Source organism: Hetaerina americana, unplaced genomic scaffold (assembly GCF_022747635.1).
Source record: "Hetaerina americana unplaced genomic scaffold, ioHetAmer1.1.p SCAF_4, whole genome shotgun sequence".
NCBI classification, from domain to species: Eukaryota; Metazoa; Arthropoda; class Insecta; order Odonata; family Calopterygidae; genus Hetaerina; species Hetaerina americana.
This window is the reverse complement of record NW_027286985.1, coordinates 9,677,942-9,705,385: the sequence shown is the minus strand read 5'-3', so window position 1 is coordinate 9,705,385 and position 27,444 is coordinate 9,677,942. Positions and strand designations below refer to the sequence as shown.

Sequence of the window (27,444 nt, the reverse complement as noted above, 5' to 3'; positions counted from 1 at the left end):
ATCTTCCCACTGGCCAAATAATTACTGGACAATAATGCGCTTATCTCCTGGACCAACTACAGCAAAAAATACCCAAAAAAGGCCGGGATTGGTAAGGAAGAAAGTTATGTCTCATCAAGACAATACACGCCCACACACAAGTGCCATTGCCATAGCAACATGTGAACTAAGATGCGAGTTGTTGCTACATTGGCCTCACTTGCCTGATTTGGTTTCATCAGATTTCTACCATTCCCCGAGCTCAAAATTTTCCTCTGTGGACGGAGATTCTCTTCAAATAAAGAACTAACAGTGAAATTACATGGGTATTTTGCAGGCCTGAAGGAATCCAATTTTTGAGATGGAATCAAGACATTGGAACATAGCTGTACCAAGTGCATTAGTGTACAGGGAGACTACATTGAAAAATACAAAAAATTTCACTGAGGTAAGTCGTTTATTTTTATTCCATTCTGAGAACTTCTCAAATTACCCTCGCATATTCAGGAGCCCTAGTAAGCTCACTTTTAGCTTTGAGAAAAAAACTTCTGATGTATAGGATATTGATGAAATAATATTTTTTACATGTGACTGAAATTTGACTTTTTAGGAGTCTTCAAGTGACAGTATTCAATTTTTAAGCTTGAGGCATTTGGTTTAATCTTTGCAAGGAACATCCAAATATAACCTTAATTTGTAATGTCCCTGCGTAACGTCAATGCAAATTTTCAATTATTTTAGTCAAATTTAATTATTTCCCATGTAATTATTGGGAAAAGTAGTGGTGACATGTTTATTTGTGTATTTAGGAACATCATGTAGAGCAAAAGTTGCATCGTTCTATGGATTTCATGGATTTCTGTAAGACACCAGAGGGACACCCTCATATAATTGTTAACACAATGATATTAAATAGATGAAAAGACTCCAATAGCCGTAAACAGTTCTGTTAATTGTTTAAGGCTATTGGAGTATTTTCTTTTTTTTAATACTGCTAGCCATAAGAGGTCAATTCAATCAATAACACAATGATAGTTTTATCACATTTATGTACATAAAAGAGTGCACGCATGCATATCTTTAATAATTTAGCAATAACAGTGAGTTTAGTTTACCTGAGTATTGAGTTACCAAAGTATACCAGTGTACCACAAATTTCTAGAATTATTAGTGACAAATTGAGGTAAATTTAAAAATTGTTTCGCAGAATACTTAATAAGATTGTTTAAAAAAAAAATATATTGGTAATTATTTTATATTAAGGTCAAACTGGAATCAAAAATCAATAATTAAAGTATAGCCTGTGGGCAAGAGCATCACACATGGTCTCTAGTGTTCAACAAGCACACATGCTGCATTTCCATTCTCAGGAAGATATTTATAGGAAAGGCTTCACCAAAGATTTGCACTTCCTATGGGACTTCTCCACTGTTTGCTCCCCTAAAGGCTTACAAGCACGACCCCTCTGTTCAAGATTGCGGTCTGCATTCCCGAACCTAGACATTGCTCTGCTATAGGAGCCATCACACACCTTCATCCCCCATGTGTGATGAAAGACAGAACCTTGCGCACTGCCTCTCCTCTCAATTGCATGACTTCCTGTGCTGACCTCTTGCTCCTTCTCAACTGGGATGGATTTAGCCTGTTTGGTAATACCCTCTTCCCATGAAGCCATGCTGGATACGTCGCTGGGCGTCTCATAACCACTCGTTTCACTAGATAAGGACCCAGATCTGAGATATTGGGTAAGAGATGGGTGATTCCCATCTTCAGCATCAGTCCCAACCTTTCCATCATCATCACCATTTCCTTCTTCCTTCACCATGCTCTCTTTTGAACTCGTGGGTTCTTCGGCTAGCTCTTCCTTTTCAAGTTCATCTTCTGGCATAGTTGGAAGAGTAATAGGAGGTGGTCTACCAACCCCTAACTGTTTACTGGATTCCCATCTCTTGTTGAACACAGATATTAATTGTGCCACAGTGTAGCGTGGCTCTTCTGGTTCTTCAGTTTGGGACTCGTTTTCCTGACTGCTCTCTATTTCTTCTATTCCTTGGCTCTTCATGGATGCATATTCACTCTCACAAGTTATATCCTTCTCCCTCTCTTTCTCAGTCTCTGACTCTTGCTTTCCAACAGTATCTCTCAATACTTCTGTATCCACCTCCCCTCGCTCTTGGTCCTTTGTTTGCTGCTCATCACTGCAGGAAACTCTCTCACGATCACTCTCACCATCAGAATCGCATACCTTTGCAATGGCATTTTCAGGCGATGTTGTCCCTGATCCTTCCTCCTTCCAGTCCCTTAAAGTTCCTTCAGAGTCACTATCTTCAACGGCACCTTCACTGGCTGCTTCTTCCGTACTGTTGTTCAGTGGTGAAGTGTTACCATTTAGAAGGGAGGGGCTATTTGTAGTTGCCAATGCCGCACTGCTCATGGTAAACTGGTTGTCTGGCTCCAAACCTTGGTTCACGTTGGTATCAACCATAGAGCCATAGAATCCCGCAAGTGGTCTTGCTCCAACCTTTTGCAAGCAGTCCCTCAGCGCAAGCGCCTCATGAGATCGGGACAAGAGAGTGGAGAGTTCATCCCTGGAGCGTCTTCTTGCGGCTGTGGTGGGCAAATCATAAAGGGTGTCCCGAGATCTTGCAACCAAGGACAAATGACTGCCACATAATCTATCTCGAGATCTAGAAAGTGCCTTCCTGAAGTTACTGCTAGCAACTCTCTCAAACAAAGCTTCGCGAGATTTGGAAAGGTGTCTTCGCAGAAGAGTCAAGTCCCTGCAGCTGACAGCAGGGGAAGGTGCTGCAGACACTGAGAGGTAGCGTCTTCCAGATGGCCCGGGTGTTCGATTTGATTGCTGAGAGATCCATGGATGTTTAAGACAGTCAGATGCAGTAGGTCTTGAGCTGTAAAAGTAAATTTAGCCATGCTATGACAAGGTTTAGAGCTCCAGTTGTCAAATTATTTTTATATTAATTCATTAAAATTTTTAAAAAGGTATTTTATCGGCTTTTTCATTATGTGTGTATGGTTTAGAGTACTTTAATGCCATGAAATAGTGTCTCATAAACTTATATTGCCATTAAATTATTGAAATATTGGTGATCATTTCAAGAAATATATCTACTAATCATTTCAAAAAATAAATCTGCTCCACTACTTTGTAAATGCACCCCCATTTAGTGTTATTAAAAATAAATAATGCATAAATGTTATGTAATGTATTTGAGGGACAAACATAAGTTGAATTCAATGAAGAATGCCAGTAAATCAATAGTTAATGAAATTTTTTGTTTAATAGTGAAACCAAAATGAGTCCTTCTGATAAATGGACAGTTTATCTTTTTCTGTAAAGAAGTAAGGTCTAAAGACGGGTGGTTAGAATTATATTTGCCGTATTAAATGAGTAAATATGTTCTTATGGGACTCTGATTAAAATTTTTACCTCAATTATCATTATTGAGATATAGGTGAAGATAATTCAATCAAGATGGATAGTTAAAACTTTGATTATAAATTTAATGACCTCAAGAACTATTAATTTTACTTTTCATTTCCTCTATAAAGTAGCAATAAATGTCAATGGTAGGTTGGAATGGGTTCTCAAAAAAGTTAGCCTTAATTGATTTTTATTAATTTTTGGTACTCATTAGCTTACCTAGGTTCTCGCACTAGGAGGCGGGTAATAAAGTCTTTGGCCTGCTCAGATACATCCTCAAAGAGCTCTTCTGGAAAATCTAATTGGGCTTTAGAGATGTTGCAAAATGTTTCTTGGTCTGTGTCACCTCCAAATGGAGAAAATCCAGTCAGGAGTACATAAGTAGTAACCCCTAAGGACCTGCAAAAAAATAAATTTCAATAATCAAATATTGTCACTACACCAATCCCCTTCAGTTAATATTTATAACTTATGCACACTGAGTTTACACAGTAGGCATAGCAACAGTTGTAATAGTGATTGATGTAGTATTTACGATAGTTTAAGATTAAAATTACCTGTGACTAATTATGACATTCAAATTTTATGCATTAGCTCTTAAAAGAACTCTTCTTTCATTCACTTCTGTTGATAGCAGAAGAGACATGCATGATACAGTGGACAAAGTAAAATATGAAATATGCACTGACATTCTGTTAAACTTTTTTTGAACTACTCATTAACTGTATGCTGATATAACTGATTCTTTAAAATTAGAACATTCAGCTGTGGTCAATTGACCATTTTTTATTTAAGAAGTACTTAACTTAATGAGGTACTTTTCGTCGTATTGTTTTTTGATATTTTGAATTGCCTTCATTTTAGGCAAAGGTCATTTCATGGAAAAGTTGATCCTTTGATGCTTAAGTATTTGGTGATAATAGCGGTCTATTTATATGTATATTTGTTTTAAATATTTGTTGGTAGCATAGGTAAAAGTTAATTGGATAATACTTCCTCTAATTCTATTTATGTTTTACATATTTCTCCTACGAAAATATTCTAGAATCGTTTTCAAGCATCTTAGGGAGTGAGAGACTGGCCCAAGTTTTTCAGGAGTGGAGAAATCAGCAGACTAGGATGCATTAAGCCTCTCAAAAATTTGATCTCATGCAGAACTTCATTGTGTTTACTTCATGAATATGCTTGTAATTTTGGAAAACCTCCCTGTTTCCTTTCTTTTCCCTGGTCCATTTCCTATGTTTTATCCAATTTCCCATCCTATGTTCTTCCTCTACTTCCTCATCTCCAGATTTCCTTCCCTTTCTCTCTTCCTTGTTTTTCTATTCCCATTCCTCATTTTGTCTACCGGTTAACTTCACCATCATTATTTGTTTTACCCTCAATTCACAAAGGACATTTCTTCAAGGACTTATCAAAGATCTTCTAGAAATGCAGCGAAACAAGTTTTTGACAAACAGTGGATTTGTGCCATTTGGTTTACAATGCCTTGATTATCAAAGCACTTGAGATGATGATTACCATTGTGATCATTCCCTTATCTAAAGGTAGTGGATTAAAAAAAGGTTTACATTAATTGATTTTTATGTTTTACTTATATTTAAAACATTTTAAGATTGTTTTACAAAAGTCAGGGACTATAAAGTGTATTGAATGTAGCAAAAAATAAATATTTTCATATACTTTTTTGAAGGTATATCTTCAAGCCTGACAAGCAATGTAAAATATTTAAATCCCATATAATTTTTCAAAAAATAAAAAAGTTATAAAAATAATATTTGTAAATATGAAAAAATTGTAATGGTCAATTGACTGCTGCTGGTCATTTTATGGTGGGGTGAGCTAAGCCTTGGCATTCTATAATGTTAATTTTAAGCTACAAATCTTTCAAGAGGTGTGCATTTTACTGAAGTGGTCATTATGTATAAATTAGATACTAATCTAAGTAATTTGATCTGATTTGGTTTTTTAATATATTTGATTTATTAGCCTAATAATTGGTCTGGGCATCAATTTATCAATAACCATAGCCAGTAGAACTATAATTTAAAATATTAATAAAATTATTGCTTGCCACATATCTGCAGCAGTTGAGATGGACTCGTAATGCAGTATCTCCGGGGCTGAAAAAGAAATGTAAAAACAATTAATCATTAATCGCTTTCTAGTTATTGTATATGATAGAGGTTTTAAGTTAATATATTATAATGCATTTCCATAAAAATCTATTTTTTATTAAGCCTACTTCTGAATTTTCTTGTTTTATTTATGCTATAGATGGAGTGCAGTCATCCAGTCTTCATAATTTATCTTTGCTTACCTACATAGTCTGGAGTTCCCAAAATCTCTCGGATGCTTTCACCTGGAAGAATGGCTCTCGAAATTTCGAAGTCACATAGTTTGATGTCACAATCTGGAAATGCTCCCATCATGACCAAGTTTTGTGGCTATATAAAAACCATAAAAAAAGAAGTTAAGTGTAAAATATGGGCAACATTTTTCTCTCTTTCATTTCCCAGTTATGAAATTCAGTTATTTGGTTGAATGGATTCACTATTACAGTAGTAGTAGTAGTTTTGAGGGGAGGCGACCGACAGCTAAGGTCATTTGCGCCATAGGGAAAGGACAGGAAAGGATGAAGGGTGGAGAGAAACCCGGCGTCGGCATTAGCCTACTCTTTACGAAAGGCGCCGAGGGGTCCGCGGCTTAACGTCCCATCCAACGGACGGCGTACTCACTCAAAGTGCCCTCCACAAAGCACCTCAAGTAGGGATCGAGATACCTCTGAAAAATATTCAACACCGCTGGGATTTGAACCCGTGCCCTCAGGGTGGAAAGCCAGTACGTTAGCCCCCGCACCATCTCAATCCCCTCACTATTACAGTCTTCAGGGTAATTTTTATGAACATTTCAAATGGACTCTTTCAATGAAATCATGTGGGTCTTCAGATCTTAATAGAATACTGGTGTAATCTATGTAAACTGAAGGAACACTTTTTGCAATGATTTATGCCATGACAAAAAGTTTGTAATTGGTAATGCGCATAAAAATAACCGCTGATTACAATTTTAAGGTACCATTATTGCATTTTCCATAAATTTTTCAGTCTAATCATAAATATGTAATTGGAAAATGAAGTATCTCTAAAAAATAAGGTACAACAGACACAAAATGTCAGTTAGGGAAGTTCAGAGATTATCAAATCTAATAGTTGGTACTACATTTCTCTGAATTTTCAGCTTTTTCAAGAAAGTGTGCAGCAGAAAAAGAAATAATTTTGGGACGTATTTTGAGATACCTAGTTGGGAAATTAACAATGTACTTATAAACCCCCTATCCACATGTAAATATGGGTTTAATTGATGCTCTAGTTTTTTAGTGGCCAAGTGATGTACTGACAACATGCTTACAGATTCCAATAATGCTTTAATATACAATGTGAATGAACCTTTATATCAAGATGAGCTATTTTGTTCTTGTGGATGTACTCCAGACCCTCCAGGACTATTCGCACAAATTCCACCACGTCACTCTCAAATGGAACCATGTTATCATCAATGATGCTCTGTAGATCACCACCGGGAGCACTGAAACAGAGAATCAATATAAATTTAAACTCTTAACTCATAAGGTTGCTACTATGCTGAAATTTATAAGGAATGCCACTGTTATTATTATTTTCAGCTTAGAGTTAAACGCTGAATATAAATCCCCCATAGTTAAAAAAAATCATTTTTCTCAAAGTAGAGTCAATTTGCATGGCTTATACAAATCATTGTAAACATAATATAAAATGTTTTTTGTTACATCATGCGATACAATTAAAACAATGATCCTAGCAAATGTATTGCCATTTAAATAACCTTTGTCCGAAAACTATGAGCATATGAATATTGACAAGTAGTTGCTTCAGGAAGTCATTCTTTGTATTTATACAAAGTTGTTCAGTGACGATGAATTTTCACAAAGCTGAGCCTGAAGCAATTGAATTCGGCTATGCTTTTGTCTCAGAAAGTGCACAGCTTGGGCAATTTGGAAATTTTTTATACAAACTACAATAAGGATGAAAATCCTTCACTGATGAGGAACAGTACAACTTGCTAGGATCTTATATCTAATGGGGGTGATCAGTTTTATCTGAATTGTGTGAATGAATAATATTTAAAAGGAATGGATTATGGTTTTTACAATTATCTCTTTGTATTGATTATTTTTTCATTAGAATTGCACAGTGTATTGCTCCAAGAAAACCACTTAATGGAGTTAATTAATTTTTATAATTGGTAAATTAGGATATGAACATATTCTTTATCTCTAGGGATTAGTGTCCCTGTCATGATATAATAAGCAATCCTTAATACATAGTGCTAAAATGCTGCGTACAAGTATCTGAATCTGTATATTAGCAATCCTAAGCAAATGTATCACTGTAATTACAAAGATATTTCAATTGCTGAATTTCCACCACTTACATAGATTATTACGTACTCTGAGTATTTTCTCAGTGCAGTTTCCTAACATTAGTATTGATACTTACTATTCCAGTACTAATATTATCTCCTGTGGCGTCTCAAAAATGTCACATAGATGCACCACATGTGGGCATTGTGCCACTATTGATAGCAGTGCAACTTCATGATATATTTCTGCAGTACAATCAGTTCCACATCTATTCCTGAGGGAGAACTTGGCCGCAAATTCCTTTCCTGAGGCTTTGGAACGACACTTTTTGATGTTGGTGAACATTCCCCTGAAAAACAGATGATGATTATTAGAATACAAATGAATCGAGCGAGTTCCAAGTAATCGTTTTCATCAATTTTTTATAAATAAGCAAACGAGACATTAACATATGACTAACAGTAAAATTATATAATTTCATAACTTCATAGAATGACATGGCGGGAACTTTCAAGTGGGCAAGAGAGGAACCTGGTGTAATAATAATATTTATGAATTGGTTTCCATCTGCTCATCTCAGCATAGAGATGAACAGATAATTTAAGTGATGTAAATAGATAGCATGCCATATGATCTACTTAAGATAGGCTAAAAGAAATGCACTTGGAGTAATGGCTTGTAAAAACCTAGCGCATACCTCAACCCAAAGATTTGCATGAAAAGGGATGGCTGAGATCACTTTGTACAAATCTCAATGATATTTAAAACTCACTAATGAAGGCCAGGGGATCAGTTCCTCCCCCTCTACCAATTATTGCTTCCCTCAAAGTTCTGGTTTGTGGAATATCACACAGCTGGCTTTGGATGACCAGAAGCATTGCACAGATCTGAATTCAAAAGTCTTCAGTCAGTTGTAGTCAACTCTTTGGAATGCCAGGCTACCACATTGAGATGTGACATATCACAGTAAAATTTTGATGTGCACATATAGTGCATTGACCGAACTCAGTATGCTGTGCTGTTATTTCAGAGAAGATTCCAGTTGCTATGATTTGAAGTAATTTAATACCTTGCATTTCAAATAAATTTTCCAATGAATGATCTATGATTTTTTTAAAGCCTTTTATGTAATTTTCAATAATTTCAATTTTTGCTTCTTATTTTTAACACCCCTCCCCATATTTAAATCTAGGTTGTGCCACTAAATACTAGTGTATGTATATGCTAGCCGTTGTGATGCTGTGATGCAACAGTGCATATACTTGTCAACATTAATTCTCCTTTCTTCTGGCCCTATGCCAATATTCACTTGGGGTTGGCACATTCGCCCATCTTTTAACATATCTCAACGTTAATTCATCTTCTGTAAATCAGTTGTATAAATAATAGATTCCAGGGAGTCAAGCACACTTAAGAGTCGAGCTCACTTGTGGGTATGAAGGCAAGGCGAAGCTATACAGTATATGATACTATAAGAGGCTATCAACTAAATGCCTTTTCTATGTATTTTAAACATTCCATTCCAATGACTACCCATTGGTAGAATCCTCAAGAAATGTTAGAGCTCTCCAACCGTATGCTGGTGGCTGCATCTTTTATGAGACTCTCCTGAATCAAGTCCACTTTCATTCTGTGAAATGAAAGATTATTTATAGTCGGAGGGAAAAATGGGTTTCAAAACCATCTTAAAAATATATTGCAGTTCCTAAATGCATTATTCATCCAAAAATATAATAAAAGCAAGAAAGATGTAAATTACTGCCAATAAATTACATATTTTTATCATTTATCTCCTAAATACTATTGCTCCGTGCAGAATACCTAAATGCAGATAATTCACTTTTATTAGGAAAATGCTAAATCCACTTTAAAAATTCGTGTACATATACTTTTTATGAGATGACTTATTGGAGGGAATGATTCTTTGAATATCAGCTACCTTATTATGTTGTTTTCTCTGATTTGGTATCGCTCCGTAATTAGTTGTATGATTTTTGATGATGTGCCGATGTAAGTATTGATGAAATTATTCATTTCAAGTAGGTAATTCCTAAGTACTTTTTTCCATTATAAACCATAATTTATCTGAAGTAGTAACATGCGTTTATTTTCCAAAGTGGTAACCTGAATTTTACCTCACATAAAAATTATTTTTTACTCATTTTCCCATAAATTTTGATTCTCTTTTCTTCACACTATGAAAATTTCTTGGTCGTGAATTAATAAGTTTATGAGTTGTGTGTGTTATCAGTACTAGGTCATTGTTGTGCTTAAGAAAGTTCAGCTCTTCGTAATTTCTCTGAACATTTTTGTTTCTGGAATTATCTTCACCTAAGCTACATAGGAAGATATTCATTAATTAGGTACTCTACTACAAGTTTTAAGACCAGAAAATAGTTTGATGGGTCCTGCAGGTCAAAGGTTCAAAATCTTAGCATTTTCACGTCAAAATCTAAATTTAGTAGTTTTAGATTTAAAAAAAATCCAGTTTTTCCAAATGTCTCTTCTACAATTTGTTTTGTTGAAATTAAGGAATGGTGTTTTGAAAACATGGGGTGTTATGCAATTAGGACATAGATGTTGCCTTGAAAATCTCAATTCATTGCTCAGTCAGCAACATTAAAAACAGTAGAATCTGCAGATAAGTGAGGGCACTGAATTTCACAAGTAATTAGTTTCATTTTATATTCTTTCATTGATCAATTCTTATGTGATTATTGGTTTGTAATGGGCACAAGTGGGTCCTGTAATATAATTTCAAAGTGGAGATTGAGCAGTGTTGATCAAAGAGTATCCCGTTGTGGTAAATCCGAGATAAATACAAGGTTTTAATTTGTGAAAGCCAAATTTTCATGAGACCACCCATCAAACTACTTTGCGATTGAAACTTTATACTGTACCATTATTCTTCATTACTGCTTTTGGATAATGTCAATAAATTTGATAATATCTTTTCCATGATCAATGAAACTTTGAGTGATAGCATTTGAAAGTACAACTCCCAGAGGCCATTCACAGTAGCACTTTTAAGTGGGTACTAAGAGTCACACCAGTGTGGCCACCACTTTGATTAATGTGAATTAAATAAAGCTTGTCCTATGTCTCATGTGATGATATACAGAGAATGAGTGCTGATCAATCCTATTTGCCATTAAATATATTTGACTACAAGTAATCATTAAGGGATTCATCCAAAGCTATCAACCTGCAGGTTGGTTTTCTAAGTGAGGGTAGAGCTCACTTAGTACTCAGCCCAATAGTGTTTGAAATAAAGGACCAAAATGGGAGAGGGGGCACTTCCTTTCTCTGTTCTGTAAAGCTGAGAGTGGCCAGAGTCATCCATGGGAATTAAAACCCAGGTCCTCCAGTCAGTAGCCCAACACCCTCCCCATTGAATTACTATGTCCCAAAAGCACTCTGGAACTGAAATACTACGGCCAAGCATAGTGGAGGTGATATTTCATGTTGATCAGACTTCATTCAATTAGCATTAAATGCTTCAAATCCTTCATAGAGGAACACAAATATAAGCTGTCCATTTCATGTAAAATTAAAAACAGAGAGTGTAAGGTTAGAGGACCTTGAGAAGATTTCAGCTGAGATAAACCATTAGGAAAGCACAAATAGTTTTCAAAAAGAATAATCCTAGGGCTGTCTTACAATGGTAAGAGAGGTCACAGTAATAAAACAGGTTCATTCCCCTGTGCTCTATGGTTTCCCAGGAGGATCTGTTACCTAAAAAAATCACACAGGGTGAAGCTGAAGGTGTCCAGAGGCATCCAACCCAGGGAATCGAACCAAGGCCCTCCAATGTGTAGCCCTGTGCTGCATCCACTGAGCTTCCCTCATTCAGCGATATTTTTCAGTGTAAAATCGACTTGTCATAATTCTCTCAAATTTGCTTTGAAATTGACAACAAAGGACTTCCCATACACTAATATATTAATAAGCAAAGAGAGACAAACTTAGTAGAAAGAGATTATTTACTACTTTGCATAAATTTTGTTGTGATTTCAAAATAACTGTTTTAATTCTACTATTAACTCCCTCTTTGTTAATGTTTCTTTATCAAACGCAGTTAAAAGAAAATTTTGGTTTGGCAAAGACATATGTTCAAAGAGGAGGGGGTTGATAACACAATAAAAGCTTGAATATGTAGTGTAGTGTACTCGTGTGGCTTGAAACCTTGGTCAATGAGGCATAAGGATAAGCGTAGATTGGATTTTGAGATGTGGAGAAGAATGGAAAAAATCAAAATGGATGGAAAGAAAAACCAGCGATAAAGTTCTAGGAATGTTAGCCTTACACAAAGCACCTCAAGTAGGGATCGAGATACCTCTGAAAAATATCCAAATCCCGGCGGTGTTGGATATTTTTCAGAGGTATCTCGATCCCTAATTGAGGTGCTTTTTGGAGGGCACTTTGAGTGAGTACGCCGTCCGTTGGATGGGACGTTAAGCTGCGGACCCCATGACGCCTTTCGCAAAGAGTAGGCTAATGCTGACGCCGGGTTTCTCTCCACCCTTCATCCTTTCCTGTTCATCCCCCATGGCGCAAATGACCTCAGCAGTCGGTCGCCTCCCCTAAATACTATTACTACTAGGGAAGAGAGATGGTTGTTGGGGTACATTGAAGAAGGCAGAGCAAATTGATTCGGAAGATACTGGGAGGTGGATATAGGTAGGGTAGTCTAAAAAGTTTCCGACCCAACAAATAAACAAGACATTTGTTATCAAATTTATTTTTACTATTCAATATAGTCTCGTTTTAAGTCGACACTTTTTCCAGTGATAATCTAGCTTTATTAACCCTTTCAAATAGTAATTGACGTCTTTCTCCGCTAAATAGGCGTTTACGCATGCGATGACCTCCTCGTTCGATGAAAATAAATGACCTCCAAGCGAAACTTTAAGGTTAGGAAACCAGGAAAAGTCACTGGGGGGCAGATCTGGTGAAGAGAGTGAGTTGTCAACCAATTCAAAGTGCAATTCTAGAAATTTAGCCATGGTGACTGCCGAAATGTGAGCAGGTGCGTTGTCCTGATGGAAAAGCATTTTCTTCTTTTTAATGCAGTCTTTGTTTTGTAATTTCTGCTTGTCTGGTAATAATGCCGAACACATTTCCATTATCGCTTTACATTTGGAAGATAATCGATTGACACAATTCCGTGACTATCCCAAAAAACAGTCGCAATCACCTTCCCGGCCAATGGAACCGTCTTCGCCTTTTTCGGAGCAGGTTCACCCTTTGCAGTCCACTGTTTTGACTGTTCTTTCGTCTCAGAAGTGAAGTGGTTAATACAGGTTTCATATTAAGTTATGAATCGATACAAAGAATCGGACTCGCTTCCCTCAAACCGCTCCAGCAGGGCTTTGGAAATGTTCATTCGAATGCGCTTTTGGTCCAAAACGCGGCACCCAACGCGCGGATAGCTTACGCATGTCCATTTCTTCAGTCATTGGTATGTACATGACAAACGTGATCTTCCGATTTGTCGTAGTCTCTGCTATTTCTCTAACCTTAATTCGACGTTCTTCCAGTGGCACATGCAGAACGTTTTAGATGTTATCGGTGGTTGTCGCAGTTCTTGGCCGTGCCAAATGTTTGTCATCAGTCAAGCTGGTACGACCACGTTTAACCTCAGATGCCCCAAATTTCACGGTCATAAATGATAGTGCAGAGTCCCTGTACACTGCGTCCAACTCTTATTTGATTTGCCGTGGCGTATTGCCTTTCAAAAACAAAAATTAGATGACAGCTCGATAATCAATATTTTTCATTTTCACGAAAACTCTCACAATGATTCACTCAAACGATTGTCAAACAAAACCTGAGAGTCCAAAATTACCAAAATTTTGGTGAGTACCTTTTAATGCACATGCAATCACATTCCCCAACTTTTGTCGTAGAGTACTGCCATATTTATGTTGAGGTCGGCAACTTTTCAGGAATCCCTCGTAGAGAGGAAAACGCCAGCGAAGCGAAGTAGAAGGAGGAGAAGGGTAGGGATTTTGGATGTAATAAAGGTGTGTAAAAAGAATGCAGAGCTAAAGAGCGATTTATTGTAATATGGATATTCAAGGAAATTTGTGTATTGTTAGTTAGGGCTTAGGAGTACGGTAATTTGTAGCTCCAGGGTCCATCAAAAACCTACCCTAACCTAGTGGATTGTGATTAAAAATTATAATTATCATGACGCATAACTTTTAAAATGACAAAGGTTTGTAGTTTTGAGGGAAAATATAAGTGCCTTATTTGTCACGACCTAAAAAGGAGAGCATAATCTGTGAATATAAAAAAATTCCTGAAATAGTAATTTTTTGTTTCCCAGCTGCCAGACGGCCTTTCATCGGTTATATTAAAATGCTACGGACGCCACGCTGATTTGCCACAGAGAATGCCTTCATAACCATCGTACTCATAGAGTTATTTTGCTTACGGCTTCTTCATGGTTTCATTCGCATGACAATTTTATGGAAAATTCAAAATCCGATGAGTGGTTTTTGAGAAGATAGCGAATTTTCGTTAATACTCATGCGAGTTTTTTCAGACTATTTATCGAAGAGCTAATAGCAAAATTAAAATGTGGTTGTTTTTTGGATTTTAATGAAGTTAGATTGATTGTTTAAAAATGCTTCTATTCCAAAGGTGCAGGCCCCGAAAAAATCAGACCTTACGTAGGCCTCTGCGGATTCAGTAAATCTTGATTGGGAATCGTAAGCGACTTATTCTCCTTGCCCCAACGTTGACATCTACAGTACGCCCACCCAAATTTAAGCTCAGGTAGGACGACGAGTGTTCTCCCGAAAGATTTTATATTTGCTATTGATAGCGATCTCTCTTACAAGTTGAAGAGGATGGACACGATTTGGCCACTAATCAAGAGTCATAATCGGTTAAAAACTATATGTGACTTGAAATTCGAACCATGTTTTGAAAGGCAGAATTTTTAAGGAGTGTCCCCAGACGAGAGGTAGCTTTTAATCCACCCGACAGAACCGACTCGAAGTCGCATTAAGAGGAAAGATACGCATATTTTTGTCGCCTAAAAGTAATGGGAGACAAATATAGAGTTTTTTGAATATTTTTTCTCCTTCAGATTTCGGTCCTCCCGCCGTCTTGAGGCCTGAGAAACTAGTGTCCTTGAATGTATTGACATTGCCATGCGCATACATAGGCTGGGGTGGGACACGCATCACGCGGCTTTATGGGAGTTTTTCATGAGACGGTTTTCTCTATAGACCCGTCGATTCCTTGCTGCGCAGTTTTTCGTGTTTTATGTTTCACCTTGAGACTGCGTATACGTTTTCCAATAATTTCAGTTTCGAGTCGCCTTTCATGTCCATCTAGTAGGGTGCGTAGGTTTCGCTATTTATTTGGTAGGTAGTTAAAAAAAATAACCAATCCTCCCACAGATTTGTTTGAATTTAGCATTTATGTCCTGGATTTCGTTTTGAAAATAGAGTCGCACTTTGGAATTTGAAATGTGACGACACTTGTCTTTATAGGTATTCATTATGGTGGTCCTTTCGCGAGAAGATCTTTACTTCTGATTATTTCGGTCTTGGACATAGAAATAAATTTCGATTGAGATTTGTATTATAATAATAAGGCCACTGATGTACAGGTTTACGTTTATGCTCATGCTCACTTTGTGTAACAGATTTAAACACCAGACCACCATTTTCTGCAATCGCCGGTTGGGCATTATGATCATGAAACATGATAACGAACGAGGTTTTCCCTCTCAAGTTTCCCCATATATTTTCCACAGACAACCTGTAGATATAATGTGACCTGTATTCATGGGAGTCTAAATAATGTTTTCTGAGAGAGTAAAAGTTTGTGTTCCGGACATCCCGTATGGACTATTGGCATCATAATTTATTACATGATGTTTAATGCGTTTCAAAAATCTTTTTACGTGGAGTGGCCAAGCCGACATCCCTGCTGAAACGAAATCATTGGTTGCCGATCATGCCGAAGATAGCAACAAACACATTTCTCGCGAATGCACTTTGTCCCGCGTGATGAAATGTACACATACACACAGCACGTCACCGCAATGCCACTTAATGTTGATTTTTTTGCCGGCACCCTCGAAGATCTACTCCACTGCTTCCGTATATTATTTACAAAAGGTAAAAGCTAAGCTAGCTAAGTCAAAAGGAATTCATTCTCTGGATTCCTCAAGGTATATTTTCCATCACTGATTATTCAGTCTGTGATGCCCTTGGGAGGAAATAGAAACCAAAGATGTTTTACTACACCTTTAGAACTATTGTCGGCCAAGTTTAGTTGTTGCATGCAGCTGCGTTCATATTTATTCATGCTTCAGAAGGAAGTGCAAGGCAAATACGTACGTAAATATGGACAGGAAATGAAATTATCGTCGGGGATAAACAACTCGGAATCATCGTATTGCTGTTTCTTCAGGCGCTCTTAATTGTTTGTTTCTGTAATTATTTTTACATTATATATATATATATATATATATATATATATATATATATATATATATATATATATATATATATATATATATATATATATATAATTTTACTATCCTAACGGTTTAGTTAAAGAACTCATATTTATGGAGGCTTCTCCTTTTACGTCCAAAATGGATGTTTTCAAGAAAAAAGGCGCATTCAATGGAAACGGTAATTCATCTTAAAGCCGCTTGATGGACGGATAATATATCGTATAACGGAAATTTATTTGTTTTTTCCCCTGTGGAATCCACGGTAAAGGATGTGTCTGATGAATCATCTTTTCAGCCATACTATTATTTTTAAACATTTTTAAAGAATATTTCCCAAATTAGGTAAAACATGGCTATGACATTAATAATTATAATATGAGGTGTGAAATCAAATACTTTTAAACAAAATTTAAGGCGCTTACAAAGTAAAAATATCCAAATTCACAGGCATAAGTCTGAATAAAATACAGATAATATAAATTCCAAAGAAACTGCGGGAGATGCCGCAACAGTAACTTTTAACGGAGTCATCCGCTAATGTGCATTTCAATGCAACAATTTCAGAGTGTAAAAATCATTCGCCTTGACTGGGATTCTCAGAGTTTAAGAGGACGCCTCGGTAGCTTAAGTGGCTAGAGCACTCGACCGGATATTGAGGGATCTGGGTTCGAATCCCAGTCAAGGCGAATGAGTTTTATACTCTGAAATTGTTGCATTGACAGATAATATACTCCTCCCGCAGCGATTGCTAATAATCACATATACTTGCATTCGAATATTTCACTGGAGCCACTGAAAACAAGTAATGCGGTTATTACGATGTCTTTTCTTTCTCTTCTGTTTTATATTATTGCGTATGAATAATAATTTTCATAAAAGGTTTAAAGTCTCAAGTGCTAATCATATAAATGGGTTAAAATGACTAAAAAAGTCATAACTAAACGGCAGGAAAAACAAATTTATTATTTCACCAGGAATTGAATATTTTATAAAATCACTGCAGTAAACTTTATTTAAATAACAAATCAGCTTCTTAAGGAATTTCTATGAGGAGAGAAGGCGACGAAATGACAATATACTCAGAGAAAAGTTAGATATTAATATCTATTTTGATACTACCATAAATCTCCTGAGACAGTTCTTTTTCCTCTAATGAAAGTCACGGTATGGATAATTTTGGATGCTCCTACTTCACATATAATGAGTTCCTCCCATCTTTCCCTGGGTTGGCCGAAATCTTTTTCTCCTTTTGGCTTTTTTTATTCTTATCATCACTGGTAATATGTTGCCGTAAATTCTATCAATGTGGCCTTTCCACATTTTCACTTTTGCTTTTATTCCTACCCCTCTGTTAGAAATCTTTGGTTTTGTTCTTGTGTTCATTGCGTATTTCATCTGATCGGGAGCATCCTTAGAACTTAATCAAGAATCTATCTCATTCCGGTCGCGTGTATTTTTTTCGTTTCTTGTCATAATTGTTTTTTTACAATATATTAGAATTGTTGCTGCCATTGTTTAATGATTTTTTATGATTGAATATTTTATTATTGTATTATTAAGTATTCTATTGCCGTAGATTTTCCTGTATTTGTATTCAGAGCGGTGTATTTTTTCTATGCCATCTTTCTTGCAACTAATAGTTATCATAACTAACGCCTGTTTCTATAAAATTGAGGAGCGAGAGTTTTAAAATGGGTTTTCCATGCATTGTGATTTTTGACCTGACGATTATTCCATTTTCAATGAAATGCTATCACTTTGATTTGTGGGACGGTTATTTCAAGGTTGCATTCTTTGTTAATTTGTTCTAATCTCTTTGAAGGTCTTCCGGTTTTTTTTCCCATGACCGTAAAGTCATCAGCCGATAATAATGCTTTTAATGTTGTTTTTTTTTCATTTTATTTCGATAAATATATGCGTATATATATGCGGGTCGCGTTAGTCCAGGGGGTAGAGCGTTGGACTACTGACCGGAGAGTCTGGGTTCGATTCCCGGGCAAGTCTCTGGGTACCTGCAGCTCTACCCAAGCGATGTGATTTTTATGAAGCGATGTCTTCCTGGGAAACCATAACCGGCACAGGGAAAGGAACTGGCCCCCCTACCCTGATGTTTGAATTTCACACGCCGTCGGGCTTAGTACTGGGTGAACTCTACCGTCACCTATCAAGCCGGTCTTCGGGTTGATTACTGTGTTTATGGTTTTATATACAATTACAATACAATTTGAGAAAAAATTAAATAGTGTAGTCAGTCCTCATAAGGATTCCTGTGACCTCATCAATTTCTACGCTCAATGCTGCGGAAGGGGAAGGCCCTCAGAGTCGAGTCTTCCTTTCCCCATTACGTTTTCTCTATCTATCCTATCTAGCTGTTTAAGGCACTGGTGACTTTAACGTCTGACGCGTCGCTTAAAAATACCATGTCGAAATTTCGAAGCACTTGATCGAAGGGGGGCCTGTGAAAATGAAACGCCCAAAACGGCCACCCGGACCCTCTCTCTCCTCCCCTTCCACGCAATTCGACGCCCCCTGCCCAATCCAGAAACGTGGAAGACCCTCATGACGCACATGGGAAATTCGAGGTGCGGCCCGCCAATTCTCCGTTTGAGGCGTGAGTGGGAGGGCTTGCGAGGTCGTTGTCCAGGGAAAAGAAAGAAGGGGGGCGTCCATGACATTCCCCCTCGCCATTGGGAACACAAGTAGGCGGCCCTCCCTTTTTTCCCCTCCCCATTCCCCCACTCCACCCTACTCCCTTTTTTACTCTCTCCCCCATCTCCTGGGTCGATTCTAATAGGGCAAATGGGGAGGTGGACGAATGGGAGGTTGGTGGAAAATGGAGAAGACGTTTAGAAAATGAGCTATGAATCGTTTTTGCACCGACTCTCTCCCTTCCCACGCACCCCCTCTCCTCCCTTCCCAACTCCCCGCCACTCGACTAACCGTTCCGCGCCTCTCTCCTCTCGGGTCTTCCCGTCCAACCCTTCACCTCTCTGCTTCGCCGTATTCTCCTCCGTAATTCCTCTTTCATAGTCAACATCTTCACTCTCATCTTTATTCCTGCTCACTCCTTCTCTCCAAGTTTTTTTCCCCTTTTTTCTCAAATAAAAAAGGCATACTCGCGCCGTAGTGATCCCAAGACCCCCTTCCGTGTCCACGTGTCTGGGTAGGTCAAGAACGTCATATTCGCAGTTATTCTGAAAATTTAACAAAATTTACGCGGTTTTCTATTGATATTTTCATATCTTACTTTTATTGATCAAATTTCGTCCACATTTTCCTCCCCACTGGGTTTGGAATAATGATTTCCCTTTTATTGCGCCATGGAAATGTAAAGATCAGTCGAAATATTTCTCATTATTTCTCTAATTGATCGCGGTCATATGGTCGGATAGTTGCTAATTAGATCCTAAAATTTTGGATTATATTTATTGGATTATATCCTATTGGATTATATTTTTTGCATGTTTACACACAAAATTGAATTTTCGCAAGTATTTACACGAAGTGAGAAAACTCGATGGGACGATGATTTCTGTCAATATTCACGAGAGCCTTATAATTCTGAAGCATTTGGGGGAAAATGTTTCTACTGGAAGCACAAAAGAGAAATAGTAACTATTTTTCTAGGCATGAGAGTTGAGGTTTTTTTGAGTTACTAGGTGTTTGATAATTTTTTTCTGAAATCAAAACATGATTCGAGGTCCGAAAATGTGGAAATTCCTTTCGGTCATTATTTTTCTTTTTGCATCTTCGGACACTGCTGGTGGTCAGTGTGCACCTAGGATCCTGATAAAACAACTAGAATTTTCATTAGTTTTTCCAGGGTTCGAAACAACAGAATATACATGTATATTCGAATGTTTATTTGTTCACTTAAAGCACAGTGCCACTCCCTCTCTCCACATCTTCCCAAATATTTTTTCCTTTCGTCGTGAACTATGTAGAAACACCCGCAAATTGCTCTACTTTTAATGATCCCTGGGAAGAGTAAAGATATAATTATAAACCGCGGAGTTTTGGTTGACTATCTATTATTATTCGTTTCCTCGATGAATCGACGAAGCCTTGGGTTAAATATAGATTTTTAAATCAGTTTAAAATGTAATAGTTACAGATATTTAACAATCTGCTGTATTGTAATATCTGCAATCGACATACTTATTCAATCTTAATGATCTGTTGAACTTTTTATGTGTTCCAGATCTACTCAATGCGAGCAGTCTTTCATGACGCAGCGCCAACTGTAGAATATTATGAAGAAATGTCGAAGTTATTTGCTTCGCATTAATTCCATATTATTTTCCCCGCAAACTCTCTGTTGACAGGTTCACCTTGCTTCACGAAATTTGTGGGCTAAAGAATGAATGGCGATTTTGTATATCTGCTGGGGCGGACTCGCTCACGTGTTTAACACGTAACGGTCACGCGTCAACACCGGGTAAATCGAGTCTAAGTACCACGTATTCCCTGCGTGGACGTGCTCGTTGACTTGTCTACGGAAGCGTGTGCCATGCTGTCAGTAAACATTCCTCGTGCTGATTGCCATCTGCTTTATATCCATCAAGCACATCTTAAATTCGTATGACATGAACGGTAATTTTTGTATCGTTTGAGGGTGAACATTGATGATGAATGAATTACCTTAGTGAAGAGAATTGATCGTGAACAAATGGAGGGCTTCAGATACCTTCGTATTAAAGCTAATGGATAACTATTTATTGCTAACTAATTACTTCTATTGAACTGAATCCATCTTGATCTATCAAAAATATAAATTCTGGACCATACTAATTAATAATTATGCTAAAATAAACTTATTATTTAGTAAATTTTGAATGATAATTCATTGTCTGGAGAACAATCCCTCAGCCTTGGCGTCAGACCTGTGCGGTAAGTGCTATGTTCCTGGGAAACATCCGACAGAACACCATTAGAAGTGGTAATGAAAAAATGTAGGGATCTAACTTCCCTTCTGGAAGAAAAACCAGCGAGGCAACAGGCTCAAAACCGTCGCACGCCGTAACAATGGGGTTTCGAATAGTTCGTGATTTTCACGTAGCCAGCATTACCGTCAAATTCCATATGTTTGCACATGTGAATTATGTGCAGCAGCATTGAATACTGTTTAGCTAAGTCGTTTCATTCTACGCATTCCCTCCAACGCATCCACATTGTGAATCGATGACTCCCAGATTTCGCCAGGCAAAGTTTTCGCCTTAGTCTCACCGTGCTTGAATGCTTGAATACAAGAGAGGAGAATTCAACGCGAACATATCGAACCTTTGGGCCTAAATTTATCAAAAAAAAACAAGCTGCCAAAAACCTTCCGTTCCAACAAACGTGCATAGAATCCATCAATAGCGGCGAAGTTCCTGAAGGTTCCCGCTTCCTTTATTGCATCTTTGTTTGAGGAAAAGCCGCCGGAAAAATCAGTTTGTCCTTCGAAAGGAGGCGTATTCCTAGTGGGCTAATGCCCGCAGCGTGCTTCAGCTATCCTCTCTCTCGTCCTTCCTTCTTCCATACTCCGATGAAAAGGACCTCAGGAGGGATCCCAAAACATCATCACTCGCACTCCTGACAGCAAGGGCTATGGTTAATTCATCTGATTTTAAATATACGACTTCAGGGTAGCCTAGTTGTTACAGCGTTCAGTTGTTGACAAGATGTTTCCGAATTGAAATCCGACGTTTCTAGATTTAATAACGTAAACCGAAGCTATATGACTTCTTGTACACCAGTCGAGTTGAGACAAAAAACATCTCTTTAATCGCAAAAACAGTCTAATGGTAATCATAGGGTAAATGCTTTCAAAGTTTGCGCTACGGGAAGAATGGAGAAGATAAATTTGTCGGGGATGAAGATTAACTCGATGTTTGGAATAGGGTAAGAATAGAGAGTACGATGCTGGGCGAAATTTGAAGAAGGCATAATTGATGGATGGTGCTAATAGTGGGGCGCTAAAGGTCGTGATAGAGGGGAGAATCTTGAACAAGTGGAAGGAAGGGGAAAAGGCCTTTTTGGGCTGCATGAAGGTTGTGGGAAGGAATGAAGAAGAACCGAAGAAGAAAATGATGTAGAGGGTAAACAGGAGTTTAGTTAGGTGGGATATGTAACATTCGTTAAAGGGACCGTCCAAAACCTACTTTTATCGGGTATTCTACAGGGTATGTTGAGAAAAACGCAATTAGCACGGTGAAATCAACTCCCTACTTTTACTGAGAATTTCGTCCATCGCAGCCCGCGGCAAGATTTGATACGAGCTATTTCTAACCAGTCAGATTTCGAGTTGATTAATATGATTTAAAAAATTATATTATGCGTACGCATGAGCGTATTTCCTCAGGTTTAACCTACTCAAGTGGGTCATTATAACCCCATTAATTTGGAAAATTCTAAACATCATTTAGCTCACGTACCTGGTGAATAGGAGAAAAAACTAATTGTAAGATTTAATTGAAATCGTAGAAACAATTTTCAGGCATTTTATTCAAGGTATTCCACCTGCTAAAATTATATTTCGGACGGTTACAAACGACTATTTTCTTCTACATATCGTGAGAAATTCCTCTTTCTTCGTCTCAAATTATTTCCTTCTTCATTTCTTCGTATCTTGTGGTTGTCATCTTCTTATCTAAAAGGTCTATTCTTTTCCTTCTTTTGCCCCACTTACTAAAAGATCTTCCTTCAATCACAGCCTTTAATATTCCTCTACCTTTCCATATTTCCTCCAATCACATCCTTGGCCTTTCTCGGGTTTTCCCTAGATTCCTAGGTTTTCTCTTTGCCCACCATTTTTAAAATTTCATCGTTCGTCTTTCTCTCTGTGTAACTTATTTTCTACAGTCTTCGCTGCCTCTCAAAAGCATCCAATGTACACGAATTCTTTTGCCTTAAAGACCATATTTCATATCCCTATATCAATACGCCCCATGCCTAGTCTTTGCTTATCAGAATTAAAAATTTAGTAGCAAGGAAAAAACTACAGCCGGTGGGGCAGTTTATACATATATTTGAGCTGTACCAGTCGGAAAATGTACGTAGTAGGGGGTCATTAGAAGAAGCACCACGTTGGCAAATCAAGTGATTGCAAGAAGAGAATTGACAGGTGCTCAAAGTAAAGATGTGAAACAAATATTAGTGAAAAACACAAGCATTTAAATATGATAATTTCACCACATTTCTTTTATCTCCATACCGCTGAAACGTCCTTCGGATTAAGCCCGTGGAAAAGGAACCACTTTAACCTGAAGTATACATCAATGCAACGCTGTGATTGTTAAGTTATTGGCATATAATTTACTATGAAATCGCTATTAAGGTGACTTTTATATTGTTCCTTCGGAAACAGGCTTAAAAGTGGACGAGTTTCAACTTATAATCACGTGGACCTCCAGTTCATCAGCAAACCCAAAAACCTAATGTTTTAACCAAAGGAGCAAAGAACAATCAAATTATATGAACCAGTATAGTTTAAATTTCTTGGTATCATTCACATTATGCCTTTACGAGGATGCGTGATACGGAAATACCACAATGTTTGGCATCTCGCCGTGTTTCTCTTCCAAATCTCTAAATCAATTATAGATGATAATAAAGCCTTTTTGAATTTTTGCTATTTCGTTTGTTTTTCATTTGGAAGTTTGGCAACGGAGGATTTCCATTCCTCTTTTCTCCCTCTCTGCGATTCTCTGCCCTATTGGGTGACTGGCGCCTCAAAATACTATATATTTAGAAAACAAACGATATTAGCGACACTGAGTGAATTCAACCTCGCTAATTAAGGTCCTATTTAATTATAAATGTTACATAACTAATATAGCGGGAAATACCGCAAAGAATAATACATTAGGCATGGATTCATCGTATTTTTTAAGCATGAGTCGTTTTGAATGAACTTGTCATTGCTGCATTGACGAAAATTAAAATATATGAATAATTTAGAAAAATTTTGAAATAGAAATATTTAGTCGTGTTACAGAGTAAAACACCTTAAAAAGTTTATCATTACATTTTTCTTGCACTTGAAATTGGATTTTAATTCATTGAAAAAGTGGTACCTTGTAGTAATATTGTCTATGACTCGATGAAGACCAAAAGTGTATTATTTCAAGTCTAAAAACGTATTATAATGTCGATGACCTGTGTCGACAAAGTGATAGTGTGTCTTGACGTACAAGGAAACTAATATAACTTGCTGAGCAAAATTTATGAGGCAACATATTTATAACAAAATATATGCGAAGAAAAGTCATAGCTAAGCCATTATAGGAATTGGATCAGAGGGGAAATACCAACATTTTCAGACTTGAATATCTTTGTCCAACGGTTGTTGATTCAACGTTATTTTTTCACTATTAGCTTAGGAAAATTATAGTTAATTATTAATATAATTATTCATATTATACCGGTTGCGGAAGTTGTGGATGGACACAGCCTTTACAGTATTACAACAATTCATTTACAAGTGCTTGCCTCTTCTGACAAAAACACAACTTCACAACGGACACTGCAGTGCGAGTCGCTCTTCAATTCCGTTTATTTTCCGACTCCATTAATTTCGTTCAACATCCCTACCCTATTCCTTCACCTTCTTCGTTTGCCTAAAATTCTCCCCTTTATCACAGTCTTCAACATCCAATTGCCAGTAAAAACGCTCTGAATCCATCTTTCCACCCTCCTTTCGATTTCTCGCAACAATCCTCTCTCCTCCCCTTCCACCACGCCTAGCGCTTCCTCGTTTGTTTTCCCTTCTGTCCAATTCACCTATTCCATCCTTCTGCTTCGCCGTACATAACTAGGCTCCGTATCAAAGTTTCATCGAGCTTTTTCTTAACATCCTTACTCAACTGTCCTGTCTTTAATTCTTTCCACCTAATGAAGGCTTCTTTACTTAACGCAATTATTCTTCTTATGTCCCCACTACTTCGACCAATTTGATTCAGAACACTATCAAGATAGGCAAACTGTTTCAGTTGCCCTAGTTCATGAATACCTATTTTAGTATTTAACTTAACCTCCCTCTTTTTCGAAAGCCTCATAAACTTAGTTATATTTATTTTTTTATTTTCTATTCTCATCCCATACTTATCGCACTGGCTTCCCAATGCTCGGAAATGTTTGCAAACCCTTGGCTGACTGACAACCTAACACTTGGTACTCAATAATATTTGTTAAATTAATTTTGTAAGTAATGGGGAAATCCTGAAAAAAGAGGTCTCAATTATTCACATTTCTTTCTTAAGCTTATTGGAATATTTTGTCAACTTTCGGGGATCATCATTAGAAAGGGGATTGGTTGTCGTTTCCCCTTGTCATCTACATAATTTCTTCATTCCCCTCTCGTTAAAATGCATGAATATAAAACACAAATGCAAATATTTTGGTAGTTGATCCAATATAAATTCGTAAAGCTCCGTTATTGAGAAAATGTAAAGCAGTATACTTCCTGGATGATTAGAATTCATTACTGAAATTTATTGAAATCAAAAACCAATTTCACCGAACGATTTTTATGAAATAATAACACATCCCGTAAGAATTCTTACGACTATAGTGGATTCCCAAAATCTCCTATATCCGTCATTCTTTTTTGGCCGTTCACAGGGATCATCATCCACCAACATACACATACATACACGACGTTTTCCAAGCTTTACTTTCGAAGAGCAGGATGAATCGAAATACAATGGTGTGTGATGACTGCGTATTCTATTTTGAGTAAGTTATTGTATGATAAGTTAACGCCGTTGGAGATATTTTCTAGCATACAAAGTATTGTTTTCAATTATGCAAGTTCTTTTATTCTTTGCCTGTCTTTAATATTAATTTATTACAAGTATTAATTACGTGTGAAATATATTTTAATCGACCAAGAAAATGTTCCCAATGACATAAAAGAACCAAAATTAACTCTACAAAGCTTAATCAATCTTGAGTCTACATGGTAACTTAAAATTTCCAGGATTATATTCGTTATCCATTATAAAATAATAAAGTAAGGTTTCCGTGTACAAAGTTTTCTTAGATATTAACGTCGACCTTCGCTTTTTGACTTTTGCATTGGCAGTAAACATGTGTATCTATGTAAGGTGGAAGCAGTTGCGTGCGTGCGTAATTCTCGAAGACCTTCTGGGAACGGTCACATTAGCGTACTATCCTCATTAGGTAGTGATCGGTACCAGAAATATCTGAAGCTAATAAGACGTCCTTTAAGGCGAGCTTGCATCTTTATTTGAAGAAACTCTCTAAGATTTTCTTTAACCTTGGATAATAAAAGTAGGCATTTTCTAGCAGATTTATTGCTAATATAACTAATAAGTACATTCAGTGTGCGTGATCCATGATATAATGACTGATGCTGTTAAAGAATATGGCAGAGATCCAAACGCTAGTATAACTGGTTTATGTTTTTATCATTGTGTCATTATTTTCCTGGTAGGAAGCGGTGTTGTTACCAGCTATTCTTTGCGTTTTATCTCTATTTTCCAAAGGAAGCTTGGTTGTTGGAAGCAATACGTTTTCCATTGGAGGCCAACTGAGTGTTCATAATGAGGTGAGGGAGAGGTCAGGGCTGGGTCCTGGAATTTTTCTTTTCCGTCATCCGTAGGTCAGGCACCTCGAGGGTGGGATGATATGGGGAGAGCACTTATCAACTTCGCTTCCCACCGGTTGGCCTTGAGGAGCCATGGAAAGGAATAATATTGAAGCAACATTAAAAGTCACCTTTATGGACCGACTAATTTATGCCACGGGTCTTATTTCCTGATGGGAAAGGAAGATGGTGGAGACATCAAAAGTTTCTACCATATTTGCCGGCCTTATGGGAAAAAGGTTTTACACCGCAACTTCTTCAGAATTATCTTTGTCAGTTTATCATTAATAATCAGTGAATTCTCATGCTAAAATGAAGAAAGAAGTTACCTAGTTTGCAGGATGTCAATTTGCATTGGGCATTACTATTTTCAGTAATATATAATTTATTTCACTAATTTCATTTTTGCATTTTGACTGTTCAGATAAGATAAAAAAAATTTTAGCTTGTCCCACCTAAACGATTAAAATCGCTGAATAAAATTGATGTTTTTTTCGATGTGGTCACCAAAGTTTTTGTGTGGAGTTTCGTAAAAAAAATCTACG

At 37.1% G+C, this 27,444-nt stretch overlaps 1 protein-coding gene across 1 annotated transcript in view; it reads right to left on the bottom strand.

Moving 5' to 3' along the window:
• Positions 1-1,028: 1,028 nt before the first annotated feature.
• Positions 1,029-27,444, bottom strand: part of LOC139692063 (uncharacterized) — a 33,301-nt gene continuing 6,885 nt past the window's right edge. Inside the window, exons 2-7 of the mRNA XM_071590091.1 lie at positions 7,960-8,172; positions 6,871-7,009; positions 5,742-5,868; positions 5,496-5,544; positions 3,641-3,820; positions 1,029-2,888 (exon numbers count right to left, since the gene is read on the bottom strand). Coding sequence (XP_071446192.1) covers positions 1,358-2,888; positions 3,641-3,820; positions 5,496-5,544; positions 5,742-5,868; positions 6,871-7,009; positions 7,960-8,172 — 2,239 coding nt within the window. The 3' untranslated portion in view covers positions 1,029-1,357. The remainder of the gene's footprint in view (positions 2,889-3,640; positions 3,821-5,495; positions 5,545-5,741; positions 5,869-6,870; positions 7,010-7,959; positions 8,173-27,444) is intronic.